Here is an 18,728-nt window from a genome sequence, read left to right on the forward strand (position 1 = left end):
TCTCAAGGCTAGAGCTTTACCACTTGAGCCACAGCATCATTTTCAGCTTTTTTTCTATGTATGTGGTACCTAGGAATCAAACCCCGGTCTTCAGGCATACTGGGCAAGCACTCTATCACTAGGCCAAACTCCTGGCCCCTTTACTCATTATTTCTTCAAGAGGATATTGTACATTTTATTCAAGCTAGTCTAAGACTAAAGTCCTTCTGCCTACCTATGCCTCTCTAATTGCAGACACGACTCACAATGCTCAACCTGATTGCTGAAACCCAGTCCCGATAATATTTTGCCAATCTGGCCATTAATTTCAATCCTCCTGATCTTTATTTCCAGAGTAGCTGGGATTTTAATTTTTTTAAAAATTGAATTAAAATACTACAGTTCTAAGTAATAAAGTTCTAAAAGTTTTAGTTAGTTTAATTTTTTTTTTGCCAGTCCCGCATCTTGAACTCAGTGCCTGGGCACTGTCCTAAGACTCTTTTTGCTAAAAGCTAGCACTTAGCCATTTGAGCCATGGCATTACTTTCAGCTTTTTCTGTGTATTTGGTTCCAGGGAATTGAACCCAGGGCTTTGTGCATGCTAGGCAGGCAAGTTGCCACTAGGTCACGCTCCCAGCCCAAAGAAATTTTTTTGGTCAGTCCTGTGGTTTGAACTCAGGGCCTGAGCACTGTTCCTTGGGCTTTTTTCTCAAGACTAGAGCTCTACCACTTGAGCCACAGCTCCACTTCCAGCTTTTCCCCCCTATGTATATGATACCAAGGAATTGAACCCAGGTCTTTATGCATGCAAGGCAAGTATTCTTACCACTAGGCCAAACTCCCGGTTTTCTAAAAGTTTTAAGTAGTGGAAACAGATTGGAAATGAAAAAGAAATACCATTTATCACAGTAGTGTGATCTGTAGCTCACTAAAAGGGCTCATTATTATAAGTTGTATTTTTGCAAAGGTTTCAACATTCAGATACAGATCCATATAGTGGAAGCTTAGAACATATTTAGTATATATTTATAACCAATTAGTTTAGGTGTACATGTGGGTGTGTGTGTGTGTGTGTGTGTGTGTGTGTGTGTGTGTGTGTGTATTGGGTCATGGGCTCAAGGCTTCAGACTCTTGCTTGGCCTTTTCCACTCAAAGCAGACGACACCCTACCACTTGATTTATAGCTCCACATCTGGATTTTCTTAAGCTGTAGATAGGAATCACATGGATTTTTCTGTTCAGGCTGGCTTTCAACCATGATCCTCAGATCTCAGCCTCCTCAGTAGCTAAGATTTTAGGTGTAGCAACCAGTTTCCAGCCAGTCATTACACACTTCAGGTGTAGAAACAAGAATTTCTCCTCAACCATTTCAAACACATACTAAGTATTCAGACCATCACTGAATTAGAAAAAAATTAGCAATTTCAGAAGGAACCAATTATATAAATCCTCCCACTTCCTCTGTCACTGTCATTTACCTATGCATTTCCCCAACAACTGTCCTCATCTGAGACAGCTCCTTTTTCATGTAGCATGACAAACTGAGGCTCCCTCTTACATTTCTTTCCCACTTTCTTGCTGAAACCTCCTGCGAACATGCCAAAGGCAATGTCCAGAAGCCTGGGCCACCATCCAGTACCCTTTTATATGCACCTCCTCACAAGAAAGACTTCAAACTCAGGAAACTTAAGATGCAGATCAAGAATAGCCATTAGTATCATTTATTTTTATTCTGAATCAAGTATGGCCTTTAAACACAGATAAGTGTTTTTATAAAATGTATTCTGATTTCTGAATAAATCTCGCAACTTTAAATTGAGTGCAGAAGTATTATGACCTAGAAATTATAAGCCTAGTTATATAGCCAAAAGAACTAGAAGTAGATATTCAAAAATGCCTCAAACATAAGTTTATCAATAATGGGCAAAAAGTATAAATAATAACCCAATGGTCTATTACAAAATGTGATATATTCACATAATAGTATATTATTTAATAAGAAATCAATAAAGTATATTTTTTCATTAAAGAAGATATGGTAAGCTGGGGGCTTGTGGCTCATGCCTGCAATCCTAGATACTCAGGAGGCTTAGAACTGAAGAACACAGTTCAAAACTAGCCCAGGTAGGAAAGTTCATGAGATTCTTATTTCCAATTAGTCACCAGAATGCCAGAACTAGAGATGCATGCAGTTCAAGTGGTAGAGTCAGCCTTGGGTAAAAAAGCTAAGGGATAGTGCCAAGGCCCTAAGTTCAAGAGCTGGTACTTGTATGTGTGTGTGTGTGCGCTCACACACACACACACACACACACACACACACACACACAGAAGATATGGTGGGTAATAGATGTTACAATGCCCATCTGTAACTCTCACATTGGGGAGACTAAGTCAGGAGAACAGAAAATTCAAGAGTAAGACCCTGGCTGGAAGTGGAGTGAAATATGAAAAAGACTAGAAGTCAAGAACCAAAAAGTCTAAAAGCCCAAGTCAAATCTCTAACCTTGCTTTTACTAGATAAAAAAAATATATGCAGTCAAGAAACCTTTTGTAGATTCTACAAAATCAAGAGCAGTGAGGGTAGGGGTGGGAAGGGGGGGATGAGTAGAAAGTTAAAAGGGACAACATTGATCAAGATATATTGTATTCTAAAACTGCCTTGTTAAATGGCTACTCTTTTGTACAGCTACCTAAAATAATAATATAATAATAATAATAATAATAATAAAAATAATAAATAGGGGCCAGGAGTATGGACTACCATGTATGAAGCTCTGGGTTCAACTCAGAAAAAGCTGGAAGTGGTGCTGTGGCTTCAGATGGTAGAGCACTAACCTTGAGAAAGCTCAAGGACAGTGCCTAGGCTTTGAGTTCAATCGCCAGGACTGGCAATCAATCAATCAACAAACAAAAGTGAACTAAAAATGTAAATCCTGGATAATGCGACTATTATAGTACACTTTGGCAAAATGTGTCCTATATTTTGCTAAAGGCTAGCTAGCACTCTGCCACTTGACCCACAGTGCCACCTCTGGCTTTTTCTGAGTATGTAGTACCAAGGAATCAAACCCAGGGATTTGGACATGTGAGGCCGGCACTCTACCACTAGGCTACACTCCTGGCTCTATAGTACACTTTTAAAGTATTTCCTTTAAATATTTTAAAAGAATAAGTACATTTTCTATTCTTTCTGTGAACAAATGGAAGAGTATCATTTTCCTGATCTTTAATGAATCATTTCCTCTATCTGAATCTCAGCTTCATTTTGCGAGTAAAATACCTTTCATTGTAATGCTAAGATATAGAAAGTACTCAGAAATTTCTAGTACACTAGAAAAAAAAGTACTATTAAAATAAAAGCATAGGGTGCAGGAGTTTGGCCTGGTGGTAGAGTGCTTGCCTAGCATGCACCCAGGTTCAATTCCTCGGTACCACATACATAGAAAAATGCTGGACAAGGTGCTGTGGCTCAGGTGGTAAGCTCTAGCCTTGAGAAATCCCAAGGACAGTGCTCAGGCCCAGAGCTCAAGTCCCGGACTAGCATAAATAAATAAATAAATAAATAAATAAATAAATAAATAAAATAAGCATATGCTTTTACTTCTTACTTTATTTCTTATTTCAGATACTAACTAGTTTGAGGACAAATATTTTAAAACTTTTTTTATGCTAGAAGAAGTTACAGTCCAAGGAAATTCAAGATGAGAAATCCAGTCAGTTTTAGTTTGAATCTATGGTAGCAGACCTAGTCAGGATCAGATTTTGTCCTGGGAAATAAGTATATAGTAATTACTAAGGGGATTCCAGAATCAATTTGTAATTTCTGACTTTCAGATCATAAATGATCTAGATGGAGTGGGCGAGTTCAGAACTTTATTACTGATACGTGGTTTTCGAAGAGGAATTTGAGTCTGTTTTGGTAAGAACTCTAAGTCAGGCTCTATGTGTAAAAGAAAAAAAGGAAACAAATTCTAGCTGTTTTTTTTTTTTCTAACGGCACAAGGCTTCTTGCAGAGTAAAATCTAACTTATGGTAACTTGTATTTACTTACAAAACAGAAAATTAAACCTTTTAAAGGAAATAATTTAAGTGAACTAGATAGAGTAATTACATTGTTTAGTATTTACATTTTTTTTTTTTTTGCCAGTCCTGGCCTTGAGCTCAGGGCCTGAGCACTGTCCTTGGACTTTCTCAAGGCTAGAGCTCCACCACTTGAGCCTCAGCACCACTTCCGGCTTTTTTCTATGTATGTGGTACTGAGGAATCGAACCCGGGTCTTCATGCATGCTAGGCAAGCACTTTAACCACTAGGCCAAACTCCCGGCCCCTAGTATTTACATTTTATATAGCCAATACTGCAAATATTTTAAAACTCTTTAGAAACCAAAAGAAAAATTCAAATGTAAAACAGTAAACTGGTTTATATGCACATGATGGTACAAGCACATAATTTGTTAGAGAAATGATATCTGCTGTGGTGAAAAAGGTCTCACATGATATGATTCTGGGGACCTGAATTCTAGTCCACGGTGGGTCACTTGGTGGTCTGTGTTGGTTTTCAATTTTTTTTTTTTTGGCCAGTCCTGGGGCTTGAACTCAGGGCCTAAGCACTGTCCTTGGGCTTTTTCCTCAAGGCTAGAGCTCTACCACTTGAGCCACAGCACCACTTCCGGCTTTTTTCTATGTATGTGGTACCGAGGAATTGAACCTAGGTTTCGTGCATGCTAGGCAAGCACTCTACCACTAGGCCAAACTCCCGACCCTAGTTTTCAATTTTAAGCAACAGAACTTTTTCTTTAATCTCTTCTAAGAAGCCTATTGTTTGAAATAAAATAAACTCACTCACAGACATTCTTCTGGAAATAAGGTAAGAAGGCCCAGCAGCTTTCTGTTCTCTTACTTTTCTAGTAGCCCTTGAGGTGCCTCGAAGAAATTTTGGGGCTCCACAGAGCAGTTTGGAAACCACTGAGCCAGTAAAGCCAAAGTCTTCACATTCCAGTATCTTTGGACTTCATTAAAATACACATTTTCAAATATCCTTTGTGAATCCTTAATTCTGAAGGAGCTATTTCAGTATCAAAATATTTTTGGAAAATAGGGAAGAAAAAATTCAGGAAGGCTTTCCCATGTAAATCGTGCTACTCTTATTTTACTTGGCCAAACAATTAATTAAAGAGAAAAATTTTCACTTTTATTTTTGACCTATTTTCATAATATAACATCATAAATTGGATATGATTTGAACTTAATACTCATTTTTGTCCTTTTGGGAAATAGCATTTTAAGGAAATAGATACAGACACACACAGACACAGACACAGACACAGACACACACACACACACACACCCTTCTAATATTCATTGTACTCTTAATATCTATCCCATCACCATAGGCAATCAGCATTAAATGCCAACCTACCCTCTGGTGAGAATCTAACCTGCTGCTCTAACTCATCTTCACAAAACTTGGTATATAGTTTGATCATTTCAAATGCAGCTGTGACACAGCTTTTAAAAAGCTGTTCTCTAGAAAAAAAAATTGTGGAGCATCAGTAACCAGATAGTATTCTCAAATTTCAGTGATCTAGTCCACGGAGCTGTTCCCTATGCACAGTGCTCTGTTTCATGCAGTACATGGCTTTAGCTGGCCAAATCTTTTTTTTCCCCAATGAATCAGTAGAACAGTAAAGATCTTACTTTTTTTTTTTAAGCAGTGGCATATCAATGAGGCACAGATGTGTATTCCAACTCTGCATGGATGAGCACACTGTTCAATAGTGCTGGCTCACACGGTATCAGGGCGAGTTATCACTTCCCATGAAGGCACTCTTATCACCAGGGCCCAGAGAGGTGGCTGCAAATCGCAGCCTTTTTATTTTCAAGGCAGTTTTGCTGAACATTCAGGCTTCAAAGATTCACACTTCCAAAACTCTATAAGAGTTTGTGAACGCTCAATTTGCCAAAACTGTTTACAGTGTAATTGGGCACCGTACCTGTGTCCATGAGATAGCGAAGGCGCTTCTCCACCAGCGCGGCACGGGTGTCAATTTGCTTTTGCTCATTCTCTAGTGCTGCCAATTCTCCTACAACATACTGACTGGTGTCTTTGAACCCTTTCTGTTAACGAGAACAAACAGGAAGGAAAAAAAATCACTTGTAAGTAGCATTTTTCCTTTCTACAAACACTTAGTAAAGCACTTACCTAGAGAACCAAATATACCCTTAGTATCAACCTTAGAACTGAAAAGCAACTTATTCCTGGTGATATAGAAAATGTTCATGTGTATTATGTATGCCAAACTTTTGCAAATAGTGAATATTTCAGCTGTTTAGCATTGTATTTGTAATTTTGCACCTAGATTTACTGTATTTAACATGAATTTTTTTCCCTTCAGAGTTCAATCACATTTTTTTTTTTGGCATAGACAAGGATAAAAGAGATTTTGCCCTTGCTGACCTATCAAAACAAACCTTCACATTCAAAAGTGATAATATACAAACTAGAGTTTTAAGAAACTCATCCTTAAAATGTTTATACAGAAAGAATCAGAAATCTTCTATAAAAAATACAAGGTTAAAAAGAATTTTACTCTACTATGTAAAATACTTTAAAAATGATAAAAGAAGTTTGCAACATTTCATTTTCTTTCCAGCTAGCTTTCATACTTAAACATGTCACTGTGTTGATGTCCTATTCTTAGCTGTAAATTTTAACCTGACAGGTGGTTTTAAACCTTGCTATGCAGGATCTAATACATTAGTAGGTTGATTTGGTTAACATTTCATATAACCAAATGTAGGTTTCGATATGACAATTTACTTGTCAAAATCATCTGCATTAAAAATTATCATTGCAAACTTAACTTGGAATAGAAGCTCTATTATAAAGTGCCAGTACATCGTTCATTGTTATTTTTATTCTAGAAATCTGCATCACATGAACAAAGTTATTATTTATAAGGTTCTCACAAAAACATTAAGTGTAGCCCCCTTTGGAATTCTTGTTTACCTTTTGATATTTTTAGGGCTAAGGGACCAAAGGAGCTGAGACATACAGAAGAGCTGCTTATGTGATTGCTCTTCTCTCCACTACTACTGTCATCAGCAATTATAACATTTATTCAGAGAAGGAAATGTGTATAATCTTTTGTCAAGTGCTTTCCTTTCCCTAAGAAACTATAAAGAATTACCTTTAAGAACTGCTTAAACAATAAAAACATATAGAATTATGTAAATTCTGAGCACATTTTAGAATTTTCATGATCAATACACATGTATAACTCTCATTATGCTTATATACCTTCACACATAAATTTAATTAAAATCACTAAATTGGCAGTTGACAAATTTAAATTTCAAATATTTTAAGAAATCACAAGACTCAGTTCTCAGAAAAGTTTGATTTAAAAAGTCCAACAATTATAAACTGTTTTTGGAATAATCTTGTGAATGTTTTTTTGAATGTATTTACCAGATAGCAAAGCATTTTTAAAGGAGTCTTTTTTTCCTCAATCCCATCCAAAGGGACCAAAGTTGGCAAAGATAGTACGACAGTCAAAGATATAAGAAAGTAGAAGTGAGAAACAAGTGACCCTCACTGCTTTTACTGATAAGAAGTTAAAAACAGCATAATCAGATCCTTTTTCCATGTGTAGTACTGGAGAACAACAATCCTATTTCTTTAGTGTGAACATATATAGTGCATTCAAGTATTTTGTAGCCATGTAAGTTATACCAATTCATCAGGGTATAACAATGATATTTTCTGTACTTAGATTTTTCCAGACCTAAAGGTGAATAACTAAAAGTGAGTAACACTTACAATCTAAAAATACAGTTGGTAATTCCGAATGTACATATGAAGATTTTAACTCCAACAAAGAACAACCCTGAAAATATTTAGACAAACTGTAGATAATAAAGTAGCACCATTAAAGAGAGCTATGTTTCCACACAAAAATTCAAGTAGAAACTTGTTCTTCCTGCTTCCGTCCCACAGCTGTCCATCAAAAGCAGCTTTCTCCCTGCGGTCTATCAAATATTTCCCTCACAAATCAATTTTACACATGATCAGCCCATACCCCTACTGAGCTGAACCTCCCCGTTAATTAAGTGAAGAAATTACCATATATATTATATTAATGCAAACATCATTCAGCTAGTAATTCACGGCTGATCTGGATAATGGAAAGGTTGAACACCCATTAACCCAAGCCAACAAAATGGGTTGGCTGAGAAATTCTAGCAGGTCTCATGTGACTTTTCCCTCTAACTGCAGCTCTGCTGTATCTGCTATTGTAATAATTAAAATCCTCCCGGTAGATCAATACTGGAATCTCTTTATGGGAAGTGCCCTGATGGAAATGTCTCAAGGAAGCTGGGGCTTCGGAACTCTGAAAAATTCATTTTTTTTTATCTGACAATTATCACCACACTGCAGACTAATTCAACAGTGCACCCCTCTCACTCTGCTTTGAATGCAGCGGAGATTGACATCTTAAAAAACCTAACATCTCATTTTAACAAATAAAGGCACTATTTCCACATACAGTTTGGAATTATCAGCAATCATGAAACCACACAAAAAATTAATATACATTAAGCACTTCATCTTCTGATGGCTTCCTCTGAGTTTCAGTTATCGCTGCCTTCTCCTCATTTCCTTTCTTTGTATCTTCCTGTATTGATCTCTGCCTTTTCATTTCTTAAAAAAAGGAGACAGACATGTAAAATTATTATAAAGCTTGATATTTGTGTATTGAAATGTGAATTTACATGATCAGCACATATGAATGTATGTGTATTTAAATATTGTTAAAATCGTTAAGATGGAAAAATTTAAAAAGTGTTCATACCTGGTCTATTCTCAACATACTGACTAAAAGATTGAAGTTGAGTTTTCCTGACTGTTGAATCCTTGCTGAACACAACAGGATTTCTAAAACGTTCTGTTGCTTTTGGAAATCTCTCAGTCCGGAGTTCTAGTGTGCCATTCTAAAAGTAAAATACATGGTACAACAATTCTAATCTTATGAACATGAAATTACACACAAGGAAGGCAACTTTTACTAATTTAAGATCATGCTGACTTTGAGACTTTAGAAACTCTTTGAAAGAAAGCTTTTTTGAAGTATTTTAAATTGCTCCACAGCAAGTTGTAGTGCCCATAATAATTAAAAAAAAAAACAACAACAACCACCCAACTTCGAGACACGTGGCTTACATCACTGATAGCTTAGATACATTAGATACTGTGAGACCTTCAGTCTTCTAGTGAAAGGTATTGTTTAAAAACCGTTTGCTTCCTATGCCCCCACTCTTCTGCCCCATCAGTTTATACAGTCCCACAGTCTTGTAGGACAAGAAGAAATAGATTCTAATTTTATGCCCATTGAGATAAACCACTAATGCTGGATGAAGGCTAAAAGGTAGGATTATAACACTACCCCACTGAACTGCATTTCATCAGCTATAACTTTCCAAAGCCAGATTTGTAAGTAAGCCCTTTACAGCTAAGGAAACTACAATTATCTTTTCTGGAGCTTCCTATGTTAATACTGGTAACAAATTCAAATGGTTCTATCAACAAGAAATATCCCAGAAGACTGAACCACTGCAGTGTGTGGAAGCTGCAGATACCGAGGCACTGTGTACCAAACAAATATTTCATTTTATACCTAATCTTTTATTATTTTTATTAAGTGTTTTGAAAGTAAATAGGGAAAGGCTAAGATGCATGACTAATAGCTAAGCCTGCTGAATGCTGAAACTGGTTATCAAAAGCTACCAAGACTTTGCCCTTCCTCTGCATTGAGACAATCAGTAATGAGGGAGCCCTCCAATGGCCTATTCTCTAGCCTCAAGGAGGCCTGGGATACAGAATTCTCAAGGGAAGGTAACAGTTTATCCTTTTCCACAAACACAGAATGCCTCATTAATAAATGTGTAAACTGCATTTTATCATAAAAATAAAAAACAATCAATTCTGGAAGCTTCAGGAACAGATGGACTCTATATGTTCTTTATAAACATCATTTTTGAAATCTTAGCTAAAAACATTCATACAAAGGCATCTACTTAAAGTACACCTTTTTTGGAACGAATTTTTTAAAAATTACTACATAAGAGCTTTTTGGACAGCAAAATGAATCTTATCAATGTAGATGATTAAGCTGTATGAATGAGATACTCTTCTTTAAAAGTTATCCAACATTTTTATCATTAAGATTCTTTTATCTAGCTAGATGAAAATTAGGATAGAAATAATTTTGGCTTTTACTTTTAAGATTATATAAATGTTACTGGTATTATAATAACTATCCAATAATCTGAAACACAAGTCTATGTCAAAATAAACAAACATAGTTAAATTATTTTAAGCCAAGCAACATGCTAAAGTATCAGTGTAATTAGCTAGCAAATCCCATCTTAAGAAATCTTTTTATGAGTAGGGACTTCTGCCACTTTACAAATGTATTCCTCTAAACCCACTAATTCAGTTAGCCTTTTCAATCCATTGTGTTATTCTTAGGCCAGCTTCCTTCTGCACTAAATCCACTGTAGAAAGCTAAATTGAACGCAAAAAAATCAGACCTGATCCAGGCTTCCTTTTGTTAAAAGATAGAGACCAAAAGTCTTCCGATGCTGCCACACACTTTCATCACCAATTTATAGAAACCCACAATATAGGGGAAAAGCAATGAAAGTCATTGTTTTGGAACTTCAAAGCATCTCTGTGTCAGGGCAAGGAAATCCTTTCAGTCAGCAGGGCAATCCACATAGTCCGCAGGTGGGTAAAAAGTTATACAGAACCTAAAGTGCCTGGAGCTACAGAAATACTAATGGTACGCTATGAGGAAACCAGGGAGCATGTGGATGGAGATCACAGTGTGTGATAACAATGACGTATTTATAGTATGCGTCATTTGAGTAAAATGCTATATCAAGCAAGAATCATAATAGCACAAAACGTGAGTATCTTAAGTACTGATATTCAATTATATTACCACATGCAAGTAAAATGGACTTTTAGAAATAACAAATGGCAGTTCACTTAAATGCAAAGAAAACTGAAGACAGCAGAAAAATGTACTAAATTTGGTAATATTTTAGCAAAATATAGATACAGAATATATATATATATATACACACAACTTAATAGCTCAACTTAATTTTAATGTAGAGAATTTGATAAGCAATTGTTTTTAGGATATATAAAGTGTCAGTAGAAACAACAATATACAGCTACTGAGCCAAGTGTTCAATTAGAATTACCTTAATGTCTTGCTCTGGGCTCTCAGTTACAGCTTTCTGGGCAGCATTGGAAAGTGAATTTGCCACCTGTGGCTGAGCTTCTAGGAGTTTCTTCAGCTTCAAGTCCACTAACTTACTATTTTGTTCTGTTAAATATGCAAATACCACAAATAACAAGATTTAGTCAGATATGTATGCTACCAACTGTAGGCAACATCCGAAAAATACTGTATTTTAAAAGGAAGAAGAAAAGGACATTAGGGCTGTGAGATAACAAATCAGGTTCTAGACATGTACAGAGTTCTTAAGATATTTTGTTCTCAAAATGATTTCTCATAAAGAGTACAGCCAGTCAATATAACCAAAGATAAACAAGTTATGCTATTAGTAATACTATGTTTTCTTGAAAGCTAAGCTAAGCTGTATATACTTATAAGTAACTGTATAGGTTATATGTAATAGTGAAGTAGATATTGAAATGAATAGGTATAGTTGATGTAAAATTTTAGTATTTTTAGTGTGTTAGGTTTACTTATATAATATCATCTTAAACATGTTCTTAACCTGCTCTCAGTCACATACATATTTAGAATCTAGTATTTAACTGTGTACATATACATATAGCACTGAAATGGTATGTTTTCAAATACTTGCTGTGCAGATGGCAGAAATATGAGATTATGTTTTCAGAATGTATTAAATCAAGATAAAAATTAAAATACAACTATATTTTATAATAAGCAATTTAAAGTTTTTAAGTATATTAATCTTTAACAGTAAAACAGTTCTGAAAAAAGTGGAAATAAATTTTTTTACTTTAATAATTTCACACAAAGCAATTCTTTAATAAAATGGTTGTAAAAGACATGCCATCCATTTGGTGAATGATATTTTTCATAAAGATTAATAACTTTTCTAATTATAATACTCTTAATAAATGCTATTATCATTGCTTTCATGCAAATTGGTCAGTTTATATTGCCAGGCTTCTTTTTTAAAACAATATCTGATGAACTATGGTCAAATCAAGATAAAGATTAAACAACTTATTATTAAACATTATGACTTTTATATACATATTAAAAAAGAATTTTGGGAAAAATACAGCAAGGATAAGGATCATAATATATTCTCTGTGCTTTAATTCCAGTTTGCCTTCCTGTTTCTTACTGCCATAAAGTAAAACATGGATCTGAACTAGGAAGTCAGTGTATATCCATACCAACAGCTACTAGCATGCTTAAGAAATATAAGCAATGCATAATTTAACTTCAAACCAGAAGAATAAGCTATGGTTTCTAAATTGGCATAAAGAATGAGAGGATTTTTTTTTTAGTATAAGAGTCAAGTCTGTTAAGTTTAAATTAATTATTTTTTTAAAAAAAATCCCACAAAGTTGCAACAGCTGGACCTAGAAAACTCTTTTTACCTTTCCTAAGAGATTGTTTTTTCCCTTTCTTCTTAATCTACCATAAAATATAGACTTATGTACTATTTATTGTTACTAATTTTATACTAGTATAAAGTGAATGCTAAACCAGCAATTCTATTCTTATGTATGATCTTATCAGTAAAGGGATACTATGGTTCCTAAGAAAGTATTAGGTATTAACTGGAATGATAGGAGAGATAGGTAACAACCAATATATTCTCATAAAGAAAAGGCAAACTCAATTTTTATAACTTTTAAGAAAGAAGTAATAGGTATTCTGATTTTGAGTTAAGCATGTAAATTTTCTCTTATATTTCAGACTTCTCTTGGACTTACACAATTATACTGCTATCTAGCTTTACTATAATACCAGGTCGTGAAAAAGTTACTGACAAAAGGAGATGAGTTTTCTCAAGTAGTCCTTATGGTTAAAAAACCTTGGTCAACTATTCTTGGAGAAATAATGACTTTAAACAGGGAAAAATACCCAAAGCAGGTTAGTATTATGGGGGCATGTCAATGATAGGGGAAAAAAAATGCCCCATTCAATTGAAACAGATCAGCAAAGAGTGACTTTTATAAGTATTTTGGCAATTCTATCGGCATACGAAACTTTGTATTGATTACTTGTAGCTAGCTTATCAAGGCAATTCATGGAACATTCATCTATTAAAGATCACCAAAAATCTGGTAGTTCATGCCTGTAATTCTAGCTATTCAGGAGGCTGAGATCTGAGGATCACAGTTTGAGCCAGCTCTAGCAGGGTAGTCTGTGAGACTCTTATCTTTTTTTTTTTTTTTGAGACTCTTATTTTGATAATCACCAAAGAAGTAGGAAATGAAGCTATCTTCCATGTGGAAGAAGATCAGCCTTGAGCAAAAAAGGTTTAGAGATGGAGTCCAGAGTCCAAGTTTAGCCCCAATACTGGCATAGAAAAAACAAAACAAAACAAAATAACCCACAAAAAAAGTAACTTTCATTTTGAAGGGAAAATATTTTTATATTATATTTATTTATTTATTTTTTGGCTTGTCCTAGGGTTTGAACTCAGGTCCTGGGCACTGTCCTTGAGTTTTCTTGAAGCTAGCTCTCTACCACTTGAGCCACAGAACCACTTCTGGCTTTTTTTGTGTATGTGGTACTAAGGAATCAAACCCAGGGTTTCGTGCATACTAGGTAGTACCACTAGGTCACACTCCTAGTCTTCTGTATTTTAAAAAACTTATATAAGTGAATGACAAAATATGATTCACTAATTTACTAACATAAGATATGACATTCATTTAGTTATAATAGTAGTAATCAATTAAGTAAAATAGGAACAATAGTTAAATATTTAATATAAGCACATAACTTGAAATATTATACTGGGCTTGAACTCAGGGGCTGAGCATTGTCCTCGGTTTTTTTCTCTCAAAGCTAAAGCACCGCACCTCTTCCAGCTTTTCTAAGTATGTGGTGCTGAGGAATCAAACTCAGGTCTTGGTGCATGTTAGGGAAGCGCTCTACCACTAGGCCAAACTCCTGGCCCTGCTTTTTTTTTTTGTTAGTCCTGGGGCTTGAACTCTGGGCCTGAGTTTTGACCCTGAGCTCTTCAACTCAAGGCTACTGCTCTCTCTACCCCGTAAGCCACAGGGCCACTTCCGGTTTTCTAGTGGTTAATTGGAGATAAGAATTTCACAGACTTTAGTGCCCAGGCTGGCTTTGAACCATGATCCCCAGATCTCAGCCTCCTGAGTAGCTAGGATTATAGGTGTGAGCCAGCACGTCCAGCTTTGCTTTTTTTTTTTTTTTTTTTTTTTTTAATTCGCTAGTCCTGGGCCTTGATCTCAGGGCCTGAGCACTGTCCTTGGGCTTTCACAAGGCTAAAGCTCTACCACTTAAGCCACAGCACCACTTCCACCTTTTTTCTGTGTATGTGGTACTGAGGAATTGAAGCCGGGTCTTCATGCATGCTAGACAAGCACTCTACTACTAGGCCAAACTCCCAGCCCCCAACTTTGCTTTTTATTTGGGTACAAGGTCTCCTGATATACTTGGAACTTTCTGTATAGGCCATGTTCATCTGGGCCTCATTATACTCCTATGCTGCCACTCTAGTACTAAAATTATAAGCATGTACTATCATAAACATATACTACATATCAAGCTTTAAGACTATACATTTTATACTAAATCAAAAATAAAATTTATGGTTTACATTACATTTGGAATATTCTATGGATACATCATGTGTATAAAATCAAACCAACATATTTAAACAGAGAAGAGAACCAGTTATTGAATGTCTACAAGTTGTTTTACATAGTAAAAACATAAGATTGCATAATACTATTTGGAGAACAGAGCTACAATTTGATATTCTAATCTAATGACTTAGAATTCAGCCTAAAAGAAAAGGAAAAACCAAAAAAAATGTTAATGGAAGCAGATTTAGCTAAATGATTTGTGACAGCCATAGAAGAAGTAAACCAGAAGATTATGAGACAATAGAAATAAAAGCAAAAAGTTTGCCATGCAGTAGGACACAAACAGTGATAATTTGAAATTACCAGGAGTATCAAGGTCATTTTCTAAGTTAGTAAGTTCATCTCCACCTCCTACAACAAAGCCTTCAGGAATGTCCTCGTTAGTATCTATCTCAATATTATCATTTTCATCTGCAAGAACATGTAGCAATAATGTTAGTATATTATTTATATTTTATATCCTTTGTCCAAAACACTAAAAAAAGAAAAACCAGTATTTTAATGAAAACTATTACAATGAAGGTCTGACAAAGATAAGCAAGTTAAGAAATGAGTTTTAAGTCATTTTTTTTTACTGCTGGATTAACATTTATATTTCAAATTCTTATATCAAAGATGAATTATCATATCAAAGCAGAACAAAGGTTTTGACAATTTGCCACCCATTGTCTGTGCTGCCTCTGAGTCACTGAACTCCTTGAGTCCTTCCTTGTATTTTAACCTATAATATATTAGTACTCTCTAAAAATGGTACATAAAAATAAAATTAACTTGATGAGTCACAAAATAATACCTTGAGAGTTCTTTTTGTCATTCACTGGATATAAATGCATAAACCTATCAGTTCTTATAGACTTGTATCTATATTTGAATCAGGCGACATTACTCCCAAAGCATTTTAGATATATTAAGAATAAGATTAACAAGATGAGGGGCGGGGTGGGGGGGGACCAAGACATGAGAAAGGATATCAATGTTTGTCAAGTAATGAACCTTCTATCTGGTGAATATAATGCAACCCTTCTATTAATTACAATAAAATATATATGAAAAAATAATAAGATTAGAATACTAGAATTCTATATTTTATTTATTTATTCATTTATTCACTTATTTAGTGGTCCTGGGGATTGAATACAGAACCTTATACATGTTAGGCAAGCACTCTACCATCAGGTTACATTGCCAGGCCTTAATATTGTACCATTATACAGTAGAACATTTAGAAATAACTAAGACAATACACTGTGGAACAGCTAAAATTAGGATAATTATTTTAAAATATACAGAAATGAAGAAGAAAATCATTTTTATGCCCTTAGTAAAATGTCCTAGGTTAGAAAATGAGTCGTTTTTTACATTAAAAATTTCTACTATACACAAAAGAAAAATCTTGTCAAGGCCTAGTAATAAAATTGGTGAAGTAATTTGGAATTCAACACATTTGCAAAGACAAAACAAGTTTTATTTATATATTTATTTATACATTATTTATATATTTGCATACAAATATATAAAATACAAATATACAAATACATAAATATTTGTATATTTAGATATAGATAGATATCTATAGAAATATTTGTTAGTTGTTTAGCTATAGAAGTTGAATAATACACACATACATACATACATGGTTATTTAGCTCTGGAAGTTGATGAATACCCTTGTTATTCTCCTAAATATTTGTGTGTGTGTGTGTGTGTGTGTGTGTGTGTGTGTGTGTGTGTGTGTGTGTGTGTGTGATAGGGCTTCAACTTGGACTGGGCACTGTCCCTGAGCTCTTCAGCTCAGCTCAAGGCTAGTACTGACCTACCCTCGAGCCAAGCCCCACTTCCTGTTTTCTAGTGGTTAATTGGAGATAAAAGTCTCAGGTCCTTTTATGCCTGGGCTGGCTTTGAACCTTGATCCTTAGATCTCAGCCTCCTGAGTAGCTAAGATTACAGGCTTAAGCCACCGTGCCTGCTTTTTTTTTTTTAAGGGACTCTTTTTCCAATTGAGAAATTCCAGAATTTCTGAACTTTAGCTTAATTCCTCAACACTTATTCTCAAAAACTGTATATCTTTATGACTGATTTTTTTTGGCTTCTCAAACAAATGCATACTAAGAACATTATATGTACTTTGCAAGCCATTGAGAAGAAAACAACAAATTAAAAAGATTGAAAAATGCTCCCTATGGGTAGGGGACAACAAAAAAATAGTAAGTACTTGAATCAAAACAGCCAAGAAGCTGTACATGATTACACTGTGAAGTACACTTGGTTGAGAGATCTGTTCAGATCAACTATGCTTAAAATGAACATTTAATTTATTTCAAAAATTTCATTTCATTAATCTCCCTTTCTTCAAAGTTTTTTTTTTCTCAGAATAGTTTTGTTTCTTGTTTTTTTTTGCCAGTCGTGGGGCTTGAACTCAGGGCCTGAGCATTGTCCTTGGACTTTTCTCAAGGCTAGAGCTCTTAACACTTGAACCACATCACCACTTCCAGCTTTTTTCTCTGCATGTGGTACCAAGGAATTGAATCCAGGCACTCTTGCATGCTAGGCAAGCACTCTACCACTAGGCCAAACTCCCGGCCCCTCAGAATAGTTTTATTGCTTAAATGAGTTAAAAAAATATTTCCAGGGTGTTAAAAGCTGACCCAAACACCTGTTTTTTTTGTTTTTTGTTTTTTTTTTTTACTGTTATTCTGTATTGGAGAAAATTTACTATTTAGAGGATGTAGGGCACTTTCTTGCTATCAATCAGCTTTCACTGACTGTTACTGATCAAAATTAACCTAGAGCAAAAGTACCAAATTCAATATTCATTCTTTACTCAAGGAATTTCTACTATGTAATATACCTATAATTTGCAAAACTCCGTGTATGATGTCCAAGTGATATCAAATTCTACAAGACATTTATTCTTCCTGAAGGGAAAATACTGAAGTAATTGTAATAGCACAGAGGATAAGTGTTAATGGGGTAGAAATAAAGTACACAGCAGATGATTCAATAGGTAAAAAGATGACTCTGTGCTGTGACACCTGGAATTCTTTCTTGGAAGTGCTAACTTTAAATTAGGTCTTGAGAAGAGTATAGAATTTCAAGAGGTATAATTGAGAGAAAAGCATTATAGACTTGAAAGTAGAAAAGGGTAGGTTATGTTCAGAGAATAGTATGAAGTCCAATTTGGCTCAAGCATACTTAGTGGAATAATAGGAGGTAGAACTTGAAAGGCAAAATGTAGAAAATCCAGAATAGCAGAATAGAAAGTTTGTATTTTACTTTATAGCAATAGAGAAGTGATTATGCTGTAACATGATCAGCCCTGTACTTTAGAAGATTAGTTTTCAAGTATCTTTTTTTTTTTTTTTTTTTTTTGCCAGTCCTGGTACATGAACTCAGGGCCTGAGCACTGTCCTTGGGCTTTCTCAAGGCTCGAGCTCTACCACTTGAGCTACAGTACCACTTCTGGCTTTTTCCTGTATATGTGGTACCGAGGAATCGAACCCGGGTCTTCATGCATGTGAGGCAAGCACTCTACCACTAGGCCAAACTCCCGGCCCTCCAAGTATCTTCTTGTAGACGCTTGTGAAGTATGTATAATTTATAAGTAGCAAAATAAATAATGCTCATATCTTTTATAAACTAGAGCAGCTTCACTATTATCTCTGTAATAGTACTCATAATTAAATTCTCATAATTCTTCTTTGGTGAAAGAAAAAGCAATAGAGGGACTGTGCATGGGAGTGTGGCATTTTGCATGTGACATCATTCTTCATGTAAAATTATTGACCTATGTGCTGGACTAGAGAAGAGTAAAGCTG

At 35.1% G+C, this 18,728-nt stretch overlaps 1 protein-coding gene across 1 annotated transcript in view; it reads right to left on the bottom strand.

The window, feature by feature from the left end:
* The window catches only part of Ehbp1 (EH domain binding protein 1), a 283,776-nt gene that overhangs the window by 38,271 nt on the left and 226,777 nt on the right, over window positions 1-18,728 (bottom strand). Inside the window, exons 17-21 of the mRNA XM_090336837.1 lie at window positions 15,218-15,325; window positions 11,254-11,378; window positions 8,835-8,973; window positions 8,577-8,683; window positions 5,973-6,096 (exon numbers count right to left, since the gene is read on the bottom strand). Coding sequence (XP_090192963.1) covers window positions 5,973-6,096; window positions 8,577-8,683; window positions 8,835-8,973; window positions 11,254-11,378; window positions 15,218-15,325 — 603 coding nt within the window. The remainder of the gene's footprint in view (window positions 1-5,972; window positions 6,097-8,576; window positions 8,684-8,834; window positions 8,974-11,253; window positions 11,379-15,217; window positions 15,326-18,728) is intronic.

Source organism: Megascapheus bottae, chromosome 7 (genome assembly GCF_031878675.1).
Source record: "Megascapheus bottae isolate mThoBot1 chromosome 7, mThoBot2.hap1, whole genome shotgun sequence".
Taxonomy (NCBI): domain Eukaryota; kingdom Metazoa; phylum Chordata; class Mammalia; order Rodentia; family Geomyidae; genus Megascapheus; species Megascapheus bottae.